Source organism: Cotesia glomerata, linkage group LG4, assembly GCF_020080835.1.
Source record: "Cotesia glomerata isolate CgM1 linkage group LG4, MPM_Cglom_v2.3, whole genome shotgun sequence".
NCBI classification, from domain to species: Eukaryota; Metazoa; Arthropoda; class Insecta; order Hymenoptera; family Braconidae; genus Cotesia; species Cotesia glomerata.
In genome coordinates, this window is record NC_058161.1 from 25,561,365 (window position 1) to 25,580,236 (window position 18,872).

General features: G+C 36.6%; 3 protein-coding genes across 3 annotated transcripts; 1 reads left to right on the top strand and 2 right to left on the bottom strand.

Annotated features, from left to right (window-relative positions):
* The first annotated feature begins 314 nt into the window (after positions 1–314).
* Positions 315–3,522, top strand: LOC123263233. The gene is made up of 4 exons (XM_044725835.1): positions 315–1,501; positions 1,577–2,170; positions 2,239–2,522; positions 2,627–3,522. Exons 1-3 carry the CDS (start codon positions 1,483–1,485, stop codon positions 2,460–2,462), a joined length of 837 nt encoding a protein of 278 aa, XP_044581770.1. The 5' UTR covers positions 315–1,482; the 3' UTR covers positions 2,463–2,522; positions 2,627–3,522.
* A 7,569-nt stretch (positions 3,523–11,091) lies between these two features.
* On the bottom strand, positions 11,092–16,224 carry LOC123264014. The gene is made up of 3 exons (XM_044727060.1): positions 16,057–16,224; positions 14,949–15,985; positions 11,092–14,674 (listed from the first exon to the last, which is right to left on the bottom strand). The coding sequence occupies exons 1-3, from the start codon at positions 16,222–16,224 to the stop codon at positions 11,092–11,094; spliced, it is 4,788 nt and encodes a 1,595-aa protein (XP_044582995.1).
* A 622-nt stretch (positions 16,225–16,846) lies between these two features.
* On the bottom strand, positions 16,847–18,324 carry LOC123263238. The gene is made up of 3 exons (XM_044725841.1): positions 18,219–18,324; positions 17,836–17,970; positions 16,847–17,080 (listed from the first exon to the last, which is right to left on the bottom strand). The coding sequence occupies exons 1-3, from the start codon at positions 18,220–18,222 to the stop codon at positions 16,878–16,880; spliced, it is 342 nt and encodes a 113-aa protein (XP_044581776.1). The 5' UTR covers positions 18,223–18,324; the 3' UTR covers positions 16,847–16,877.
* Positions 18,325–18,872: the final 548 nt, after the last annotated feature.

Genomic DNA, 18,872 nt, shown 5'->3' on the forward strand with positions numbered 1-18,872 from the left:
TATATATATATATATATATATATATATATATAAATATATATATATATATATATATATATATATATATATAATATATATATATATAAATATTAGGGCGTTTCAAAAAAAAAAAAAAAATTTTTTTTTTCTTGGAACCAGGCTCAAAAGTTTCGTTTGGATGCCAAAATAGGTCTCTGAAAATATGAGCCCTTAATATTAATATTAAGGTTGTCCGCCGCGCACTTGTCGATTTCCCATAAGAATAACACAGGAAAAAAGTTTTTTTTTTGTTCTGATTTTTGTTACTAATGAACCATCGATTGCTTTGAAATTTTAATCAAATATTTTTATAGAGAATTGAACGTTCTACAAAAAAGCTCTGATATCATTTTTCGATTACTCAACTCATTCAAAAGTTATTCAAGGTCAAAGTTAAATTTATTATCAATTTAGCCATTTTCTTCATAATCCGCCGAAATTAATTTTTTCTGATTTTTGTAACTAATGAACTGTACATTGCTCTGCAATTTCAATCAAATATTTCTGTAGAGAATTGAACGCTCTACAAAAAAGCTTTGATATCATTTTTCGATTACTCAACTCATTCGAAAGTTATTCAATGTCAAAGTTAAATTCATTATCAATTTAGCTGTTTTTCTGAATGATTTGGCAAAAATATTGTTTTTCGAAAAAATGTTCTCCAAATATTTTTTAAAATACTAATTAGACTTCTGAGGATTGTTAACCAATATTTTTCGCTGTATGATAAAGATGGACGAAGTACTTAAAACAATTTATCAATGACAGTTAGCTCTATAGATATTGGTAATCAGTTATTTTAAAATTGTCATTTCAAAATCGATAATCAAATGGCGCTGAGTGTAAATGTCATCATTTCATTAGATTAATTGATTGTTTTGACATTTCTATTTAATAGACGTCTTGTTTACATAAGTTGTGGAAACTCGTAAGCAATTAGTGAATATTAATAATTTTCAAGTTTAAATTTTCTTTGTGAATTATATGATAACATTGAAAATGAATAAATTGATCAATATTATTGGTGATCCAGTGGAGGATTTTATTGGACGTAAACTTCCCTTAATAGAAGAGGTTATTGCGGTATTTTTTTATCATAAAAATATTCTCAAAATAAATTATAGAGGAAGTTCTCAAAAAACAATCGATAAACTCGAAAAAAGTGGTCTGAGGCTGACATCCCATTGTGTGGGAAAAAATATGCGTTAAAAAAATTTTAAACAATATTAGAAGAAGACAAAAAATTACAAAAGTCTTCTCAACGAAAACGGTCTGCAATACAGAAAAAAAAATGAAGCAATTTTCCATCAAAAAATAGCAAATTTATTCGACATTGCCAAAGTAAATGTCGAAAAATATCTCACTGATGATAAAAAGTTGTTCTTATCAGGTCAGCGATCAAAAAGTAGATTCGGTTTGATTGATATTGTTCAATTGAGCTCAGCGGAAAATACTGAAGATGCTATGGACGTAGAGCCTGTTGGTAAGTTCTAGATCAACTGCTATTTCAATTATTCATGTATTACTGTTGCAATATACTTTCAATAATTATTTTTAGTTACAAACGAACCTGACGCTAATGTGGCTCTAGCAAGTCAAAAATCTTCATTATTTCAATCTAACTTATCAGCAACAACATTGAGTCATACATCTACTGATGTATCTGATTTTGAAAGTCAGTTTAGCCAACCGAAACAAACTCCAAAATTGAATGTAATGACACGTGAACTCTGTGCTGCACTTGATCGATCACAAGTGACTCACAGGAATGCCATTTTTATTTTATCTGCTGCGTACAAAAGTGTGGGAATCAATCTGTCAACTCTTAATCTGAGTTACAGTACAATTTATCGAACGCGAATTAAATTTAGGTCAGATATTGCTAAGGATCTGAAATCTGAATTTCACAAAGACGACCGTTATGTAGTGCATTGGGACGAGAAAATTCTCAGTGATATCGCAAGCACGAAAACTGTGGACCGTATTGCAGTTCTTTTATCAGTTTCTGGGGTTGATCAACTTCTCGGAGTTCCAAAAGCTGACGACGAAACTGCTCTTAAACAAGCTTCTGCTGTTATTGACCCTTTGAATCAGTGGGAAGTTGCTCCATATGTGAAAACAATGTGTTTTGATACGCCACCTGTAAATACTGGTATGATGCATTGAATTTTTATAAAGTTTGTATGATTGATTTTATCTTGGCATCTTTTTGTGATTTAGGTATTTACAAAGGAACTTGTGTTTTAATCGAAAAAGAACTTGGCAGAAAATTAGTATGGCTTCCATGTCGCCATCACATAATGGAGATTATTTTGAGAGGAGTTTTTGAAGTTCTTTGGAAGACGACATCGGGTCCTTACGTTCCAATATTTGTTAAATTAAAAAAATTCTGGGACAAAGTTGATCAATCCAATTATAAAAGTGGAATTGAGGATGAACTGTAGCGAATACTTTAATAGAAAAAAAAAGCTGAAATTGTTACTTTCATTAACAACTGCCTACAGGTACACATGGTTTATTACACTTATTGAAACTTTCAAATCTTTAAATTACAATTGATTAATTTGTTGTTTTTTGTATTTTTTTTTCTTTTTTTTTTTTTTTTTAGATGTCACAACCTCGAGATGATTATCGAGAACTTTTACTCCTATGTTTAGTGTTCCTTGATAGTTCTTATGAGAAATTATTTTTTTTTAAACGACCTGGTGCCATGCACCATGCGCGATGGATGTCTAAGGCTATTTACAGCTTGAAAATATTTTTATTTCGTGATCAGTTTAAACTTTCAGATCAAGAAAAGAAAAATTTACGCAGAATTTGTATTTTTGTAATTTTAATTTATATCAAAGTATGGTATAATTCAACTTCTGCTATCCAAGCACCAAACAATGACTTAGAATTTATGAAGAATTTGATTCATTCTAAAAAAATTAATTCGCCACTGTTACAACGAGCTTGTCAGAAAATGATGGAACACTTGTGGTATTTAAATAAAGAATTTACCACAATCTCATTATTTGACGACAATGTATCTGTTGATGTGAAAAAAAAATTGTTGCGGCAATTCAAAATCGGTAAAGTTCTACACCAATGCGTCAAAGGTATGAGATTATGGAGCAAGATCTTGAATCTTTATTGGAAAAAGATTTGAGTGATTTTGTCTCCAAAAATTCGCTAGAACTATTCCAAAAATTCGATTTGCCATGCGATTTTTTGGAGGATGATATTTCAACATGGTGCAGAAATGATTCATATAAGGAATGTTCAGAATATTTCAATACGTTAAAAGTCACTAATGATGTAGCTGAACGAGGTGTTGCTTTGATTGAGGAATACAACAATTACCTCACAAAAGATATATGTTAAATAAATTCACTTGTCTGTTGGTCTGAATTAAGAAAACGCAAAAACACGAATAACTCTTCAGGCAATGAATAAAATTTAACTTATTTTTATGTGCAATCTATTTAAAAATGATTTTTCAATAAAATTACTGCAATCTTCAATGACCAAAGATGATAGTTTTATTTTTTTTAAGCTTGAAGACCTTAAAAATAAAATTTCAATTCATTTTAAGACCTTGAAACTAATAAAATTCGGAGGATTATAAAGAAAAGTACTAAATTGATTATGAATTAAACTTTGACCTTGAATAACTTTTGAATGAGTTGAGTAATCAAAAAATTATATCAGAGCTTTTTTGTAGAGCGTTCAATTCTCTACAAAAATATTTAATTAAAATTTCAAAGCAATCAATGGTTCATTAGTTACAAAAATCAGAACGAAAAAAAAACTTTTTTCCTGTGTTATTCTTATGAGAAATCAAAAAGTGCGCGGCGGACAACCTTAATATTAATATTAAGGGCTCATATTTTCAGAGACCTATTTTGGCATCCAAACGCAACTTTTGAGCCTGGTTCCAAGAAAAAAAAAATTGTTTTTTTTTTTTTGAAACGCCCTAATATATGTATATATATATATATATATATATATATATATATATATATATATATATATGTTGAAATCGATCGGCGAAGCTATTTGAAAGTTATTCCAAAAAAACAGTTTTTCAAATTTTTTATTTTTGAGATTTCTCAAAATCTACTGGCCCAAATTACCGTGAAGAGCATAAAATATATTGGGGCAAAAAAACTCTCGATTGACGCTGATTTCGTTCAAATCGGTCAAGCCGTTACACACACACATACACACACACACACACACACACACACACACACACACACACACACACACACACACACACACCTCGGGGCAGAAGAGATACTGCTACCGGGCGCGTCTCCCCGAGCGGATGGGAGAACGCTCGCTGTCCTTGGATGACACTTAATCTCTTAGTTGATGAGGTACAGCGGGTAGGAGCCAAGCAAAATAACCAAACAAAATACGCTCCCGTGGACAAAACTCCCCTTTAATGGGTTGGTCGCACTAACTGACCTAACAAGACGATCGATCTCTGCTGTGACCCACTGGGAGTGACCGGAACCTGTATCGTAGTTTCCGACGATGCAGGCCACAGCTGATGTGAGCTTGCTCTACCGAGGTGTAAGTTGCAGCAGTGGATCAGGAGCCAGCCACTTCGGGCCTTGATCAGAAAGTACGCAGTGAGTGTTAGAGATCGGAATCTTCACCGCTCCGAGCGAGTCTAGTCCGTCCGTGTATTCCGGGACTGGCTAAGTGTCGGCTAGGCCTCAGGGAACTGGGGTAGGAGTACTATCTCCGAGGGTACACCCGTTCCTAGTTATGGAAACCCGCTCCACTCCGTACGATGCGCTGGTAAATCAAAAAAGTATGAGTAAGTTACAGGAAACAAACATGAATAGAAACGGGCTTCATGCTCAACAAGCAGCGATTGAAGCAAGCGCTGACATGAAGAGAACGCAAGCGTTGGAGCGCCTTGAGAAGCTAACCATTGAGCTGCAAGAGTTTGTCCAAACTAAGGTCAATATCCACAAGGAGATAAAGACCAAGACAACCGGTGTGGTCAATGCTCTTGGAAGATTCAAGAAACTGGACGAGGAATGGCAGTCATCACGACGCCGCATTGAAACTGAAACTGAGACGGAAGAAGCAATGGACACTGGAGCCGACAGTGACGGTGAATCTGCTGCTAAGGACAAGGGTGAAACTGACACAAGGTCTGGAAAGAGAAAGGACCGAGATTCGCCAGAGTCAACCGACAAAGTCACAAAGAAGAAGGACTTGAAAAAAAGCCCTCTCCAACGACTGGCAGGGCAGGGCGACGAACCCAAGAAGACGACTGACTGGGAAAAAGTACAGTCTAAGAAGGAGAAGAGAAGGCTAGCTAGAGAGCAACTCTCAAAACAGCCGCCGAAGGAGCCCAGACCAGAGCCTAAGCAGAAAAAACCACGCAAATGGATCAGACCCGACGCACTGATCATCCGCCCGGCCGAGAAAACAAAGTATGCCGAGATTCTGCGTCGTATAAAGCAGGACGTCCCAGATGAGAAGGTTCGTTCAACTGCGGATAAGATCAACAAGACCAGAAGTGGGGACTTGTTGATCACGATTTCGAGGAAGAGCACTGACAAAGGCCAAGGTCTGCAAAAGACGATCGCGGACATCCTTAAAGAGGAGGCCAAAGTGATTTGCAAAGGGCCACAGGAGACCATCGAGATCCGAGATGTCGATGACGACACGACGAAAGAGCATATTCAGACCGCTCTAAAGAGGGAAGCTGGAGAAAGTTGTGAAATTCCACTAGAGGCAATCAAGATCCGTAAAGCCTTTAGGGGTACACAGACAGTCACAGTGTCACTACCAGCAGCTGCAGCACAAAAGTTACTGGAGGGAAACTGCAAAATAAGGATAGGCTGATCTAATTGCCGAATGAGAGCAACGAAGAGACCCATACAATGCTTCAAATGCTGGCACTTTGGGCACTTCGGATCGCAGTGCAAAAGCGAAGTCGACCGGTCTAAACTCTGCATAAGGTGCGGAAAAGAAGGACACAAAATTGCTGATTGTAAAAATCCAGCTAAATGTGCACTGTGCTTTGAACGGCATGGCGTAGAAAAGGCGGCTCACCATGCAGGCACGAACAGATGCCCCATCTTCCAAGAAGCGCTCCAGAAGATAACGAAGCCAAGAACATGAAGATAGTGCAGCTCAACCTCAATCATTGTGAGGCTGCGCATGACCTGCTCATGCAAACTGTGCGCGAATTAGAGGCAGATGTAGCACTTATAAGTGAGCCTTATAGACATCTGAGTAACCAACCCTGGGAATCTGACAGCACTAACAAAGCCGTCATCTGGTCCTGCGGTAAATGTCCTTTTCAGAGAACAGTCAACAATAAAAAAGCTGGCTTCGTAGCAGCATGGGTAGATGGCATCCACTTCTACAGTTGCTATGCACCACCTAGTCTCTCTAATGACCATTTTGAAGACTTCCTTGATCGGCTAACTGAGGACGCAAGAAAACACTTTCCCGTGGCAATAGCTGGTGACTTCAATTCCTGGGCAACAGACTGGGGCAGCAAGTTCACTAATACACGTGGAAAAGCACTTCTCGAGGCAATGGCCACTCTGGACGTGATCCTTCTTAATACCGGTGACACGCCAACGTATACTAAAGGAGAGGCAAACTCAACTGTCGACCTTACATTTGTCAGCAGTTGCTTAGCTCGAAGAGGTTTTTCTTGGAAAGTATTGAACATCTATACAGCCAGCGACCATAGTGCGATACTATGGGAAATATCAACTGGCCAGAAACTAACAAGAGACAACAGGAGCGCTAGCGCGGTTGGGTGGAAAGTTAAGTCTCTCGACCCCACTGCTTTAGTAGTAGCCTTAGACTGCAATCCGATCATCGTAGAAACTGCTGAAGAGAAGACCAAGGACCTAATGAGAAGAGTCACCCAGGCTTGCGACGCTAGTATGTCTCAGAAACGTCGCATAAATTCAAGACCTTCAATGCACTGGTGGAACGATCACATTAGCATTCTACGCTCAAAGTGTCTTAAAAAAAGAAGAAAGTCTCAGCGTGGCTACAGACGATCTAACTCCGCAGAGCTGTTGGCAGAGTATAAAAGGCCCGTCGAGAACTGAACAGAGCCATCAAAGAAAGCAAAAGACGTTGCTGGAAGGAACTGGTCGCAGAAGTCGAGAAAGATCCATGGGGCAGACCGTATAAGGTGGTTATGACCCACTTGAAATGCCAACCAATGCCATCACCTACGTGTCCACAACTCCTAGAGAAGATTGTTACTACGTTGTTTCCCCAACAGCTGGTATTCACCTGCAAGTTGGAGCAGCTCAATTCTGAAGACATCCCAACTATCACGTTGGACGAGTTGATAGAGGCAGGAAATCGAGTAGGGAATAATAAGGCGCCGGGATTGGACGGAATTCCTAATATTGCTCTGAAATCAATCCTTAGGGCAGCACCAACATTATTCCTGGACGTTTACGATACATGCCTGAAGGAAGGGACTTTTCCCCAGAAGTGGAAACAGCAACGGCTAGTGTTACTTCCGAAGGGGAAAAAGCCGCCGGAAGAACCGTCATCCTACCGACCACTCTGCATGTTAGACACGGCCGGCAAGATATTCGAGCGCATAATTCATCAGAGAATAGAGGCTTTAGTCGATCCACTCCTAGCAGAGAACCAGTTTGGTTTCCGAAAAGGACGGTCAACTCTGGATGCTATCAAATTGGTTGTTGATATAGCCAAGGATGCAATCGCCGGAACGAGATGGAAAGGTGGAAAGAAGAAATACTGCTTGGTGGCTGCTTTGGACATCAAGAATGCCTTCAACTCCGCTAACTGGGACTGCGTTATACGGGCTCTAGAAGAAAAAAACATACCAGGATACCTTCGCAGAATAGTAGCGAGCTACTTCACGAACAGGCTCCTGAAATATGACACGACGAATGGTACGGAAGTGTACGAAATCTCCGGAGGAGTGCCACAGGGATCAGTCTTAGGTCCTCTGCTATGGAACATCATGTATGATGGCCTCCTGAGAATAGCATTGCCTACGGGAGTCAAACTTGTAGCATATGCGGATGACGTAGCTGTCGTGATTGTCGCAAAGCACCTCGAAGAGATAGAAATTTGATATTACTTTCAGACGAGTCAATTTGTGGATGGACATGATGAACTTGCAACTAGCCAAGCATAAAACCGAGGCAGTGCTCATCACCAGCAGAAAAACGGTAGAAACCATCAAGTTGAGAGTCAGAGAACAAGAAATCACATCACAACCATTTATCCGTTATCTGGGAGTGATGCTGGATGCACGACTCAACTTCAAACAGCAGATGGAACATGTCAGTGCCAAAGCGTCAGTAGTGAGGGCTAGTCTCGCACGGCTGATGCCTAACATCGGAGGCCCAATGCAGAGCAGGAGGATACTATTGTCATCAGTAGTCACATCAGTGCTCACTTACGGAATATCCATTTGGGCTGATGCACTGGAAACCCAAGAATCATGGAGAAAAGCTGGACCAATATACCGACTGAGTGCCCTACGAGTAGCTAGTGCCTTCCGCACTATATCAGAAGAAGCAGTGTGCGTCATTGCTGGAACCCTACCTCTTAGAGTTCTAGCAGAGGAAAGACGGGCCCTTTACCAACGAAAAAGGTCAACTGCACTGAGTCCGGAAGAACTTAGAATTGAAGAACGGCAGAAGAGCATAGGCCGATGGCAACTACAATGGGATGCTGCAGAGAAGGGTAGGTGGACGCACCGTCTCATACCTCGGGTCGACATTTGGCTTAACCGGAATCACGGTGAGGTCAATTACTATCTTACGCAGATGTTGTCGGGACATGGGTGTTTTCGAGAGTATCTACACCGCTTTAAGCACGATGACTCTTCGGAGTGCCCGTCCTGCCCAGGAGCTGCTGAAGACGCGGAGCACGTCTTCTTTGTATGTCCTCGTTTCGATCCACAGCGTGAAGAACTGGAGAGGATCCTGAACCAGAGAATGCAACCAGATTCACTAGTAGAAGCAATGTTGTCATCAGAAGCTGCCTGGAACGCTACCAACACGTTTGCAACAGAAGTCCTTAAAGACTTGCGTTCCACCGAAAGAAAAAGAGCAAATAGCAGAAGATAGAAGGAAGATAGTTCACACCTTAGCCACCAGAAGGAAGAGCAGTAGCTAGATCCTCCCTTCACGAAGTAATGCCTGACGGCGGTTTTCATGAGGGATTAGAGGAAAGAAGGAAAAGGGGTTTAGGGTTTAGTGGGTAGGGGCGTTAGTGTCGAGTTAGTATGACGCTGCGTCGAGTCGCCACATATCCAGGCCAAACAGCTATGCCTAGAATCCGTAAAAAGGATTCCCCCCCCCTACAAAAAAAAAAAAAACACACACACACACACACACACACACACACACAGACATACAGACACCATCGAGGAAATAGTCAGGGAAGCTTCCTAGCATATCAAAACGTCAGGGATCTGATGAAAACTTGATTTTCGAAAAACGTGGTGAAAACAATAACTTCCCGATTTTTGAAAATTTTCAATTTTCCTCGCGGGAAGTTAAAAATTTTCCGTGTTATTTAAATGGGAAATCAAAAATGACTATGTGAATTCCCATAATTCTGGGAAAATTTCCTATAATTATGGGAACAGCTTTGAAGACACGGGTGGGAATTTTTCTTCTATTTTTCCCACCTCTTATTGTCATATTAATTAATTTTTTTTTCGCTAATAATTTTTTTCATCAATGATCTTGCCATTTCACTGGGGCACGAGTAATGTAGTACCGTCATTTGTTCCAAGTATGTGGAACTAATCCACTCTTTAGATCCTGGTAATAATTCAATCTAAGAAAACAATACAAGCAATCTTTAGACTCAGAATTTATAAGTAAAAAAATATAATAGTTTTAAGTGTAATGCCTCCGGATACAATATCCCTAGTTATATAAATTTTAGACTACTTTCTTGACGAGAGTAATTGACAAAATTCTTTGAAAAAAATTGGGCAAGTCTTGAACAAGAATCTTCATTCAAGCTTTCGCTAGATTCGAACATGATTATAGAAGCAGAAGTATTTTATAATACTTTATCAAGTCTCTTTTTCAAATCGTAATAATCATGACAAAGTTCGTGGACAGAAATTTTTTTTATTTACTCTTGCGCAGAAAATGCAGAGGTCTATAACTGTGTAAATCTCACTTTTTTCCACTTGGACGATGGGAACCTAGAATTGCAATTACCAAACTTTTTTGGGATAACTATATATAGGCTCAGAAAAGTTGGATGAAAGGGAAAATACTAATATGTAATGAAAGTTTTGTTTTTTCGCAATACTTCCCTAACGATAACAATATTACTTGGCGGATATATCTAAATTCAAAATTTTAAAACTAATGTTCTTATGACAAATACTCGATTATCAAGCTTTAAACGCAAAATTATCGAATTGACAAATATGTCAGCTTTTTGAGCTCAAGGATAGCGAAAAGTTTCAGGGATGGTCTGCAGGGTTAACCGTTAACAGTTTTTCCCATCATTGTAAATAATCTATAACTATATAAAAATGATAAATATTATTTTTAGCTACAAAAATATCCACTGATAGTAGAATTAATTAACTACTAATAAATGCATTTATGGAAACAATTTACGCATATATTAAATATGAATTAATATTTTTTTTTGCCCTCCGGGCGGAAAGTAGCAACTTTCGTCCCGCTGCGCTAAACTAAGTTGCCGCTTTCCGCCTTCGTCGGACAAAAAAATAGTATACACTCCTCGGGAAGTAAATAAGAAAGCCTCAGATCACATGTTTGTTGACCTCGGCTTCGCCTCGGCCAACAATTACATGTGATCTGAGACATTTCTTACTTTACTTCCCTAGGTGTGTAATATACTATTTTAATTTGATAACTATTTGTTAACTATCGACAAATATTTTTTTTTTTTTTTTTTTTTAATTTATTTATTTAAGGTCGCCTTGTAACTACAAGGTCATTGACGACCACTTTAACCGATTACATATGATAGGTAGTTTAACAATTATGAGAGAATTTCAGAACATAATATAAAGAATAAGGACAAACAATTGTAGTTTTATATTTCTTCAATTAACTTGGCTTCTTTGAGAAATATTAAAGTACGATAACATCCACTTGTCGAATTGAGGCAATCCTTGATGTTGTTCGGGAGCTGGGTCTTGTTTCTGAAGATGTCGAGGCCTTGGCATTCGGTCAATATATGTTTAACTGATAGTTCCATATTACAGAAATCGCACGCTTTTTTGGGTTCTTTACTAATTAGGTAGGAGTGTGTTACTTTGGTATGCCCAATGCGTAATCTTGACAGAACAACCTGGTCTCTTCTACAGAAAGAGTCCACTGGTTGAGTGTCTAGGAGATCTTTTCTGACTTCAGCTAACTTTGGCGAGTTATTTCTTGTCCATTGTTCCCAAATTTTTTTCCAATGACATTTCATTAAGCTCTTTAAATGTTTGGTGGTTTCTTTAGCTGTGGTGGCCATCGAATTGCTAATTATGTCATTATTAATTGCCTCTTTTGCCACTCGGTCAGCCTCTTCATTCCCTAGTATCCCTTGATGTGCAGGTGTCCAGATCAGTTTGACTCTCCTGTTGTTGATGGTAAGAACGTTTATTTGTTTTTGAATATTGAGAATAATCGGATTAGTGTTCTCTGTATTTGACAGAGCTGATAAACAACTCATAGAGTCAGTGAATATCGCAATATGGCCCAATTCAGGGTTGTCAATAGCAATAGATAATGCTTTCGAGATTGCTGTGGCTTCACAAGTAAATATTGAATTGAAGTTTTGTAGCCTAAAACCCAACTTTGTATCAAGGTAGACGACTGCACAACTGGTTCTCTCTTCTTTAACAGAGCCATCTGTATAAAATGCGGTGTAGTTCTGATATTTTTCCAGAATAGCCTGAAAAAGGTTGCGATATGTTTGCTCAGTAGTAGTATTCCTTTGCATCTCTGCTAGTTCAAGATCGGTATATGTGGTGGGAATATTCCATGGTGGGGAAACAGATTGTCTTCTGGGGGCCATTTTGGGAACAGTGGTGTCAAGTTTATCTATTTCGATTTTGAATCTGACTCTAGGGGGTTTAAGTGAAATGTTCTTGAGTCTGTATTCAAGATCGGTGACTGGCTTCTTTTCTGTGTACCCAAATGCTGGATCTCCTTCTTGGGCTTGGGCTCTTATCATAAACTTTAATAAAATTTCTTTCCTCCTTAGATGCAGTGGCATTTCTTCTGATTCTGCGAGAATGCTATTTATCGGACTGGTTCTGTGTGCTCCAATACTAAGCCTTAGGGCTAGGTTATGAATACTATCCAGTTCCTTCAATCGGTGTCCTGCTGCGGTGTCATAGAGGCCAGCTCCATAGTCCATCTTGGATCTTATTATGGCACGGTATGCTAAAAGCATTGAGTGTTTGTCGGCCCCCCACTTTGTTGAGGACATTACTTTGAGTAGATTGATTCTGTTCCTACATACACTTATAAGTTTTTTTAAGTGTACCTTCCAACTCAGCTTTTCGTCGAAATATAATCCTAGTAATTTGATATGATCAACCTGGTTTATTTTGTGGTCGCCCAATTGAAGTGTGATGCTTCTTTTCTTTCTTCCTCTGCCAAAGATTATGAATTCGGATTTGGTTTTTGAAAATTTAAACCCACATTCATCTGACCACCCCTGAAGGGAGTCCAGAGTTTTTTGAACTAATTCCCCTGTGTGTCTTAAATTCTTGCCACTACAGTATACTATAAGGTCATCTGCAAAGAGGTTTCCTTTAACAGGAGCTGGGATGAGGTCTAGCACATCATTAATGTCTATTAAGAATAAGATAACACTTAAAACAGCTCCTTGTGGAAGACCATTTTCAACTATCTTGCTGTCTGACAGAGTATGGTCTACTCTAACCTGGATCCTCCTGTTCGTTAGGAAGTTTTTAATAAAAGCTAACAAATTTCCTCTTATATTCTTTTTTTCCAGAATGCGCAGGAGTCTGAAGGCCCATGCCATTTCATACGCCTTCTCGATATCCAAGGATGTAGTTATGAGGGATTGGTTGTCTATGAATGAATCACATATTTGGGTGACAAAATTGGTTAAGTGGTCTTGAGTCGAGCGGAACTGTCGGAACCCATATTGCCACGGAGATATGAGGTTGTTAGCTTCTAAGTACCACCTTAATCTTTTGGAGACTATTTTTTCCATAAGTTTGCAAATGTTGCAGGTTAAAGCGATGGGTCGGTAGCTTTTACAGTCACTTGGAATCTTGTTTGGCTTCAAGATTGGCACTATTATGGCTTCTTTCCAATTTTTGGGAAAGAGCTGTCTTAGCCAAATCAAGTTGAACAAGTCAAGTAAGTAGCAAAGTCCACTGGTTGAAAGATTTTTTATAAGAATGTTCGGAATCCCGTCAGGACCTGGACTGGAGTTACGCAGCTTTGCTAGTTCTCTCGTGAGTTCATGCATCGACAGTTCTTTGTTAAAAAGGAGACTGTTATCCTGGGTATCGAAGAGTGAGTTGGTTTCTTCTCTTTTTTTAAAGTCTAAAAACTTATCTTCATAATTTGAGGAGCTTGAATTTAATGCAAATGAGTCTGCTAACATATTTGCAGTTTCCTTTGGATGAGCGGTAAATTTGCCATTATCTTTCTCCAAAACAATAGTGCTAAAAGCTTTTTTCTTGCCAGTGTTCAGACAATGTATTTTGTTCCAGACCTCTGTAGCTGGAGTTTGGTTGTTGATAGATGAAACAAATTCCCTCCAAGAGTTCCGCCGACTGTTTTTTAAAGTTCTTCTGACTATAGCTCTCTTTTTCTTGAACTCTATTTTTAATTCATCGCTCTGGTCGGTGTAAGCATATTTTTTGTATAAACGAAAAGCTTTCTTCTGGTCGAGGATTGCTTTTTTACACTCATCATTCCACCAATATACTTGTTTCTTTTTACCTGTGTTATTGGTTTTTGGAATCGCTAACTTTGCTGCTTCAAGGATAATAGATGAGAATTCTGCTGTTATGTCATCGACGGGGGTTTCGACTCTAGGATCAAGTTCTGGGAGCCTTTGAAGTAGTTCGTCTATTTTGGATTGGTAAAGATCCCAATCTGCTTTTTCAAATAGAAATTTTTCTGTGTGATCTGACGAAGTATAGTCATCTGGAGTTAGAAGCTTAATGATTATAGGGAAGTGGTCGCTATCGTGAGTATGTTCGAGTACAAACCATCTGACATCTGATGCTATAGATTTGTCAACTATTGTTAAGTCAATGCAGCTAGTTCGGCCGCTGCGTGCACAGAAATGAGTTGGCTGTCCTGTGTTGCTTAATATTAAGTTTTCATTGCTGTCTAACCAGTTTGCTATTTGGATTCCTCTGGGATCTTGAAAGTCCGATCCCCAGAATTCATGGTGACAGTTAAAATCTCCAAGAAGAATAAAAGGTTTAGGTAACTGTTTGGCGATTCTTGATAATTCTTCTATCTCCAGTGCTTTACTGTTTGGTATGTAGATGTTACAGAGAGTGATATTGGCTGGATATTTTATTCTAACTGCTACTGCTTCTAAATCTGTTATAAGCTGGACTTCTTCTGGGATTGAATGGGACTTGACAAATATAGCAACGCCACCGCTCGCTCTATTTGCAACTATTCTGTTTTTATAATATTTAATATAACTGTTTAAATTTGCACAGTGATCATTAATTAATAAAATTAGTTTCTTGTAGACACAGGCACAAAGGGTTTTTTTGGTGGATGAGAAGTTTTAGTTGCTCTATTTTGTTGTAAAATCCGTTCAGATTCCACTGAATTATATCCATTTGAAGGTTTGTTTATACTAAGAGTGTTTTTAGCTTATTAACAAATCGTGTGCATTGGTTTTTGAGGGATCTGGTCATAAATGGTCGCATTGCCTCAGTCATGTGCATTATACTTTCAACATCTTCTGAATAAAGCTTTACTGTATCTCTTATATCTGTTTTGCCCTTAGTATTTTCTATTAGATGTCTCAGCTGATCGATAGTAAGGACGTAGTTACCTGGTGGGTCTTGATTATTTACATTTTCCTTAACATTATTCCATGCAGCATCGTAAGAATCTTCTTTCTTTGTTAATTTCCTTTTTTTGACTATATTTTTAGCTGACTCTTGATTGTAATTTAATTTGGTATTGGAATTTGACGCTTCTGAGGTGGTGGATTCGGTGTCGAATTCTGAATCTGTTTCAATGTCTTGGTCCTTTTCTTTGATATCCAACGAAGAAATGGTCGAACATGTTGGTGGATGTGGTCTTTTTGGTAACTCTGGTTCGTTTAACTTAGGAAGGTTAAAGTGTTCTTGGTTTTCAGATATTATCTGAGTGGGCTGAATTATTGTATCTGGGGAAGAGGCTAGTACTTGAATGTTGTTCTGGGTTTGACTTGCTATTTGGACTTCCGAATCAGCCTGCAACTGGAGTGTTGCGCTGTTAGGAGTGACAGTTGGTGCTGTTTCTTCATTTTCAGGATTTAGCTGGCTGTTTTGATTATTTGTAGGGCAGTTTCTTGCCAAATGTCCATCTTCTTTGCACAAAAAGCATTTGAACGAGTCACAGGTAGGATAGATCCAGTAGTTGATGTCCTCATAATTGATTTGAAGCTTGTCGGGGAGTTTTTTCTCATCAGTCGGAGATACATAAACCTGTCTTCTAAAGCTTAAGATGTGAGTATACTTGGGGTTGGCAGTACCTGTTCGTAGATAGGTTATTGTAGATTGAGGCTCAATTCCAATGTTCTTAAGTTCTTGTTCAATAATGTAATGAGGAATAGTTGGGCATACGTTTGAGAGTACGATTCTCTTGTTTTTTACGATAAGGGATCTAATTGGCAATTGTTGGTTGTTTATAGTTAGTATGCTTTTTTTTCCACTAGTTCCTCTGCTAATTGAGTGGTCTCTAGATAAATACAAATGCGGTTCTGAGAAATTCTAGAAATGAAACGAATGGCTGTAGGTTTAACGATAGTTGACATCGCGTCTAAGTACGCCTCAATATTTACATTGTCTAGAGATTCAACGATTATTGCTTGCTCTCTTTTTGGGAAACTGTCTTTTGTTGTTATGTTGGCATAATTAACATTTCTTGAACTTGAGGGTCTTTGGGACTGTTGGGTCTGTTGTGAGCTCTTTGGTTTGTTGTTGTTGACGTTGAGGTTAGGATTCTCCATGGTTACTTTTTGGAGTACCTCACGGGTGAGGACTCGTTGGATTTGTTATTAACTTTTTTATCTCCTCACTCACTGTTTTGTTTTGAACACAATAATTAAATTGGATTGTATTAATTGATTGATTAATAACACGTAATACGTTTGTAAACACTCAGAACATCCGATTGCTACGACAACTATTTTATATTTGTTAAAAAATATTTATGTACCTTGATTAAGAAATCTAATTTGAAAAGATTAAAAACAATTCAAACTGATTTGAGTTCACTACTATATAAATATATATAAGAAGATCATTCATAACAAATCAATGCCATAACCTTTTATAATAAAGATACTATGCACTAGAAATTTTCTTACAGCTACAAAATTTTCTGTAACCTATTATGATCATTATTCTATTATTAACAAAATCATTTTCTATATTTTTATGAAAAATTATTAATATTCCCGGTATTAATGGAATTTTTATAGAAGTTATGGGATCGTGAAAATTTTATAGTAAAATTTATATGCTTACTTTTTGCTCAATAGTCTTGATAAATTATTTTTTAACTGTAACTAAATATTTATTAAATCATCTGATATTAAAAAATCATTATTAACATTTAATAAGCCTTATTAAAAATCAACAAATTTTTATATCAATGTATTCATTTTGCCTGACGCTCTTTGAGCTCAACTACTATAGTTTTTGCGGATTTATATGTAGATATAAATATTATTTCATCATCAATAACCTGACTGAGTCGATTGACAGAAGAATTATTCGGCGCTCCATTTCTCTGCTGTGATTCGTAGAACCATTTAATATGGCGTAAATAATCTTCCACAAAACCAATATATTCAAGTGAAACTAGAAGAAAAATAAATAAAAAAATATAACACTTAAGTTAATCTATATAAGTCACAAATTATTCAATTTAGTATAGGTAAAAATAATGTTTTACTATCATTAGAAAAAAATCCTAAATCTGTTATGATAGAATTAGATCAGAAAAAATATTGATGTAGAGACTTTCTAATAAAATGTATAATAAGACCATTATAAAGTAAGATCACATTTTTATTATTAATATCTTTCTAAAATTTTATATTAAAATTAACTACAAAAAAAATTTTCTTTTGATTAACCGCAGCAATTTTATCGAGATTTTTCTGTCTTATAGTATACTAAATTATCGATGGTTACAATATATGACATTCAAGTGCAAAGTGCCGGGTCACTGACAATATCAATATTGTGAGATAAGCTAAGGGTTTTTTTCAGTAAATGTGTGAAAATAAGCGATTAATTTATACTTTTGCTGAAGGTGGAAACAATAAATTATAAACTGTTTCATAAATAAGTATAAAAATTTTTACCGAGAAAACTAAAACTTTTTTTTTTTATTCTTTTAAACATTTCTCGACACGTTCATTCGGTTAGAAAAAAAAATATTTTGTATCATTTTGCGGCAAAAGATGTAGAAAAATACATAGTAAACTTTACGAGCTTCCGTCATTTGACAGAGGTCCAACGCCTAATAATACAAATCGTCTAGCAATTATGATAGAAATAAAACAGCTCTAAAATATCTCATTTGTAAATAATAATAATATTATAATTACTCAGTGGAGCACCAGTTTCAGGTCGATGATCTGGATGGGATTCCTGATCAGGATCTATAGAGTTGAACGAAGAACTAGTTGAAGGTTCGTTCGAATAATCTTCACTGTTTAATGCTCGTGAATCATTATTATCAACTGCCAAATTTATAGAAAATTAAATTATTTTAGTATATTATATCTTAATAACTCAAATTAAAATATGCAGCTAAAATATTTTGTCGTGAAATTATATAGAATTTAAAAATTAAAATATTTGTTGTTCAGCGAATAACTTCGAGACTATTGTTCCGATTAATTTCAAAAGCTGATTAGATCTGCTCTAGATGCAAGTAAGTTAATAATAATAATAATAATACTAAAAATAAATTTATTCTTGAATTTACTCATATTCTGCTGTCTCTGAGATGAATCGGATAAATCATTCTCTTTTTCTGAAGAGCTGAAACGATCTTGTTCTGAATTTGAGTCAGAGTCGACGAATTGGTTCTTTTTTAACTGCAAAATAAAAAGGTTAAAAAACAGTGGACTGTTATGAATGCATATTTATGTTCATACCATAGATTTTTTTTTCTTATTAACATAATTACCCTATAAGACTGTCTACATAAATTTTTTAGATGACATAATTAAGTTAGCTTAGTTTTTAAATTTTCAACGAAAAACGATTATCTCAATAACGAGATTTTTAACATATTATTAGATTACGATTATTGTTATTAGATTATCAACGTGTTGAGATTTCGTTAAAATTATTTATTTTTTATTTACTTACTGTATTTATAGATAATTTTTTTGATTTACGGTCAAATTTGTCTTTTTCATTAATAGATTTCTGAGAATTTATATTTAAATTAGTTTTTTTTATTTTTTTGCGTTTGTCATGAGTATTGTTATTGTCCCGAAGAACATATTCATTTTTTTTTTAATTCGAAATCTGAAAAAAATTGAAAGATTGGATTTGAGAGTTAATTAAAATCCATCGAGCTATTCCGAAGAAATTAAAAAAAAAAAAAAATTTTATTTTTACGCTTTTTAAA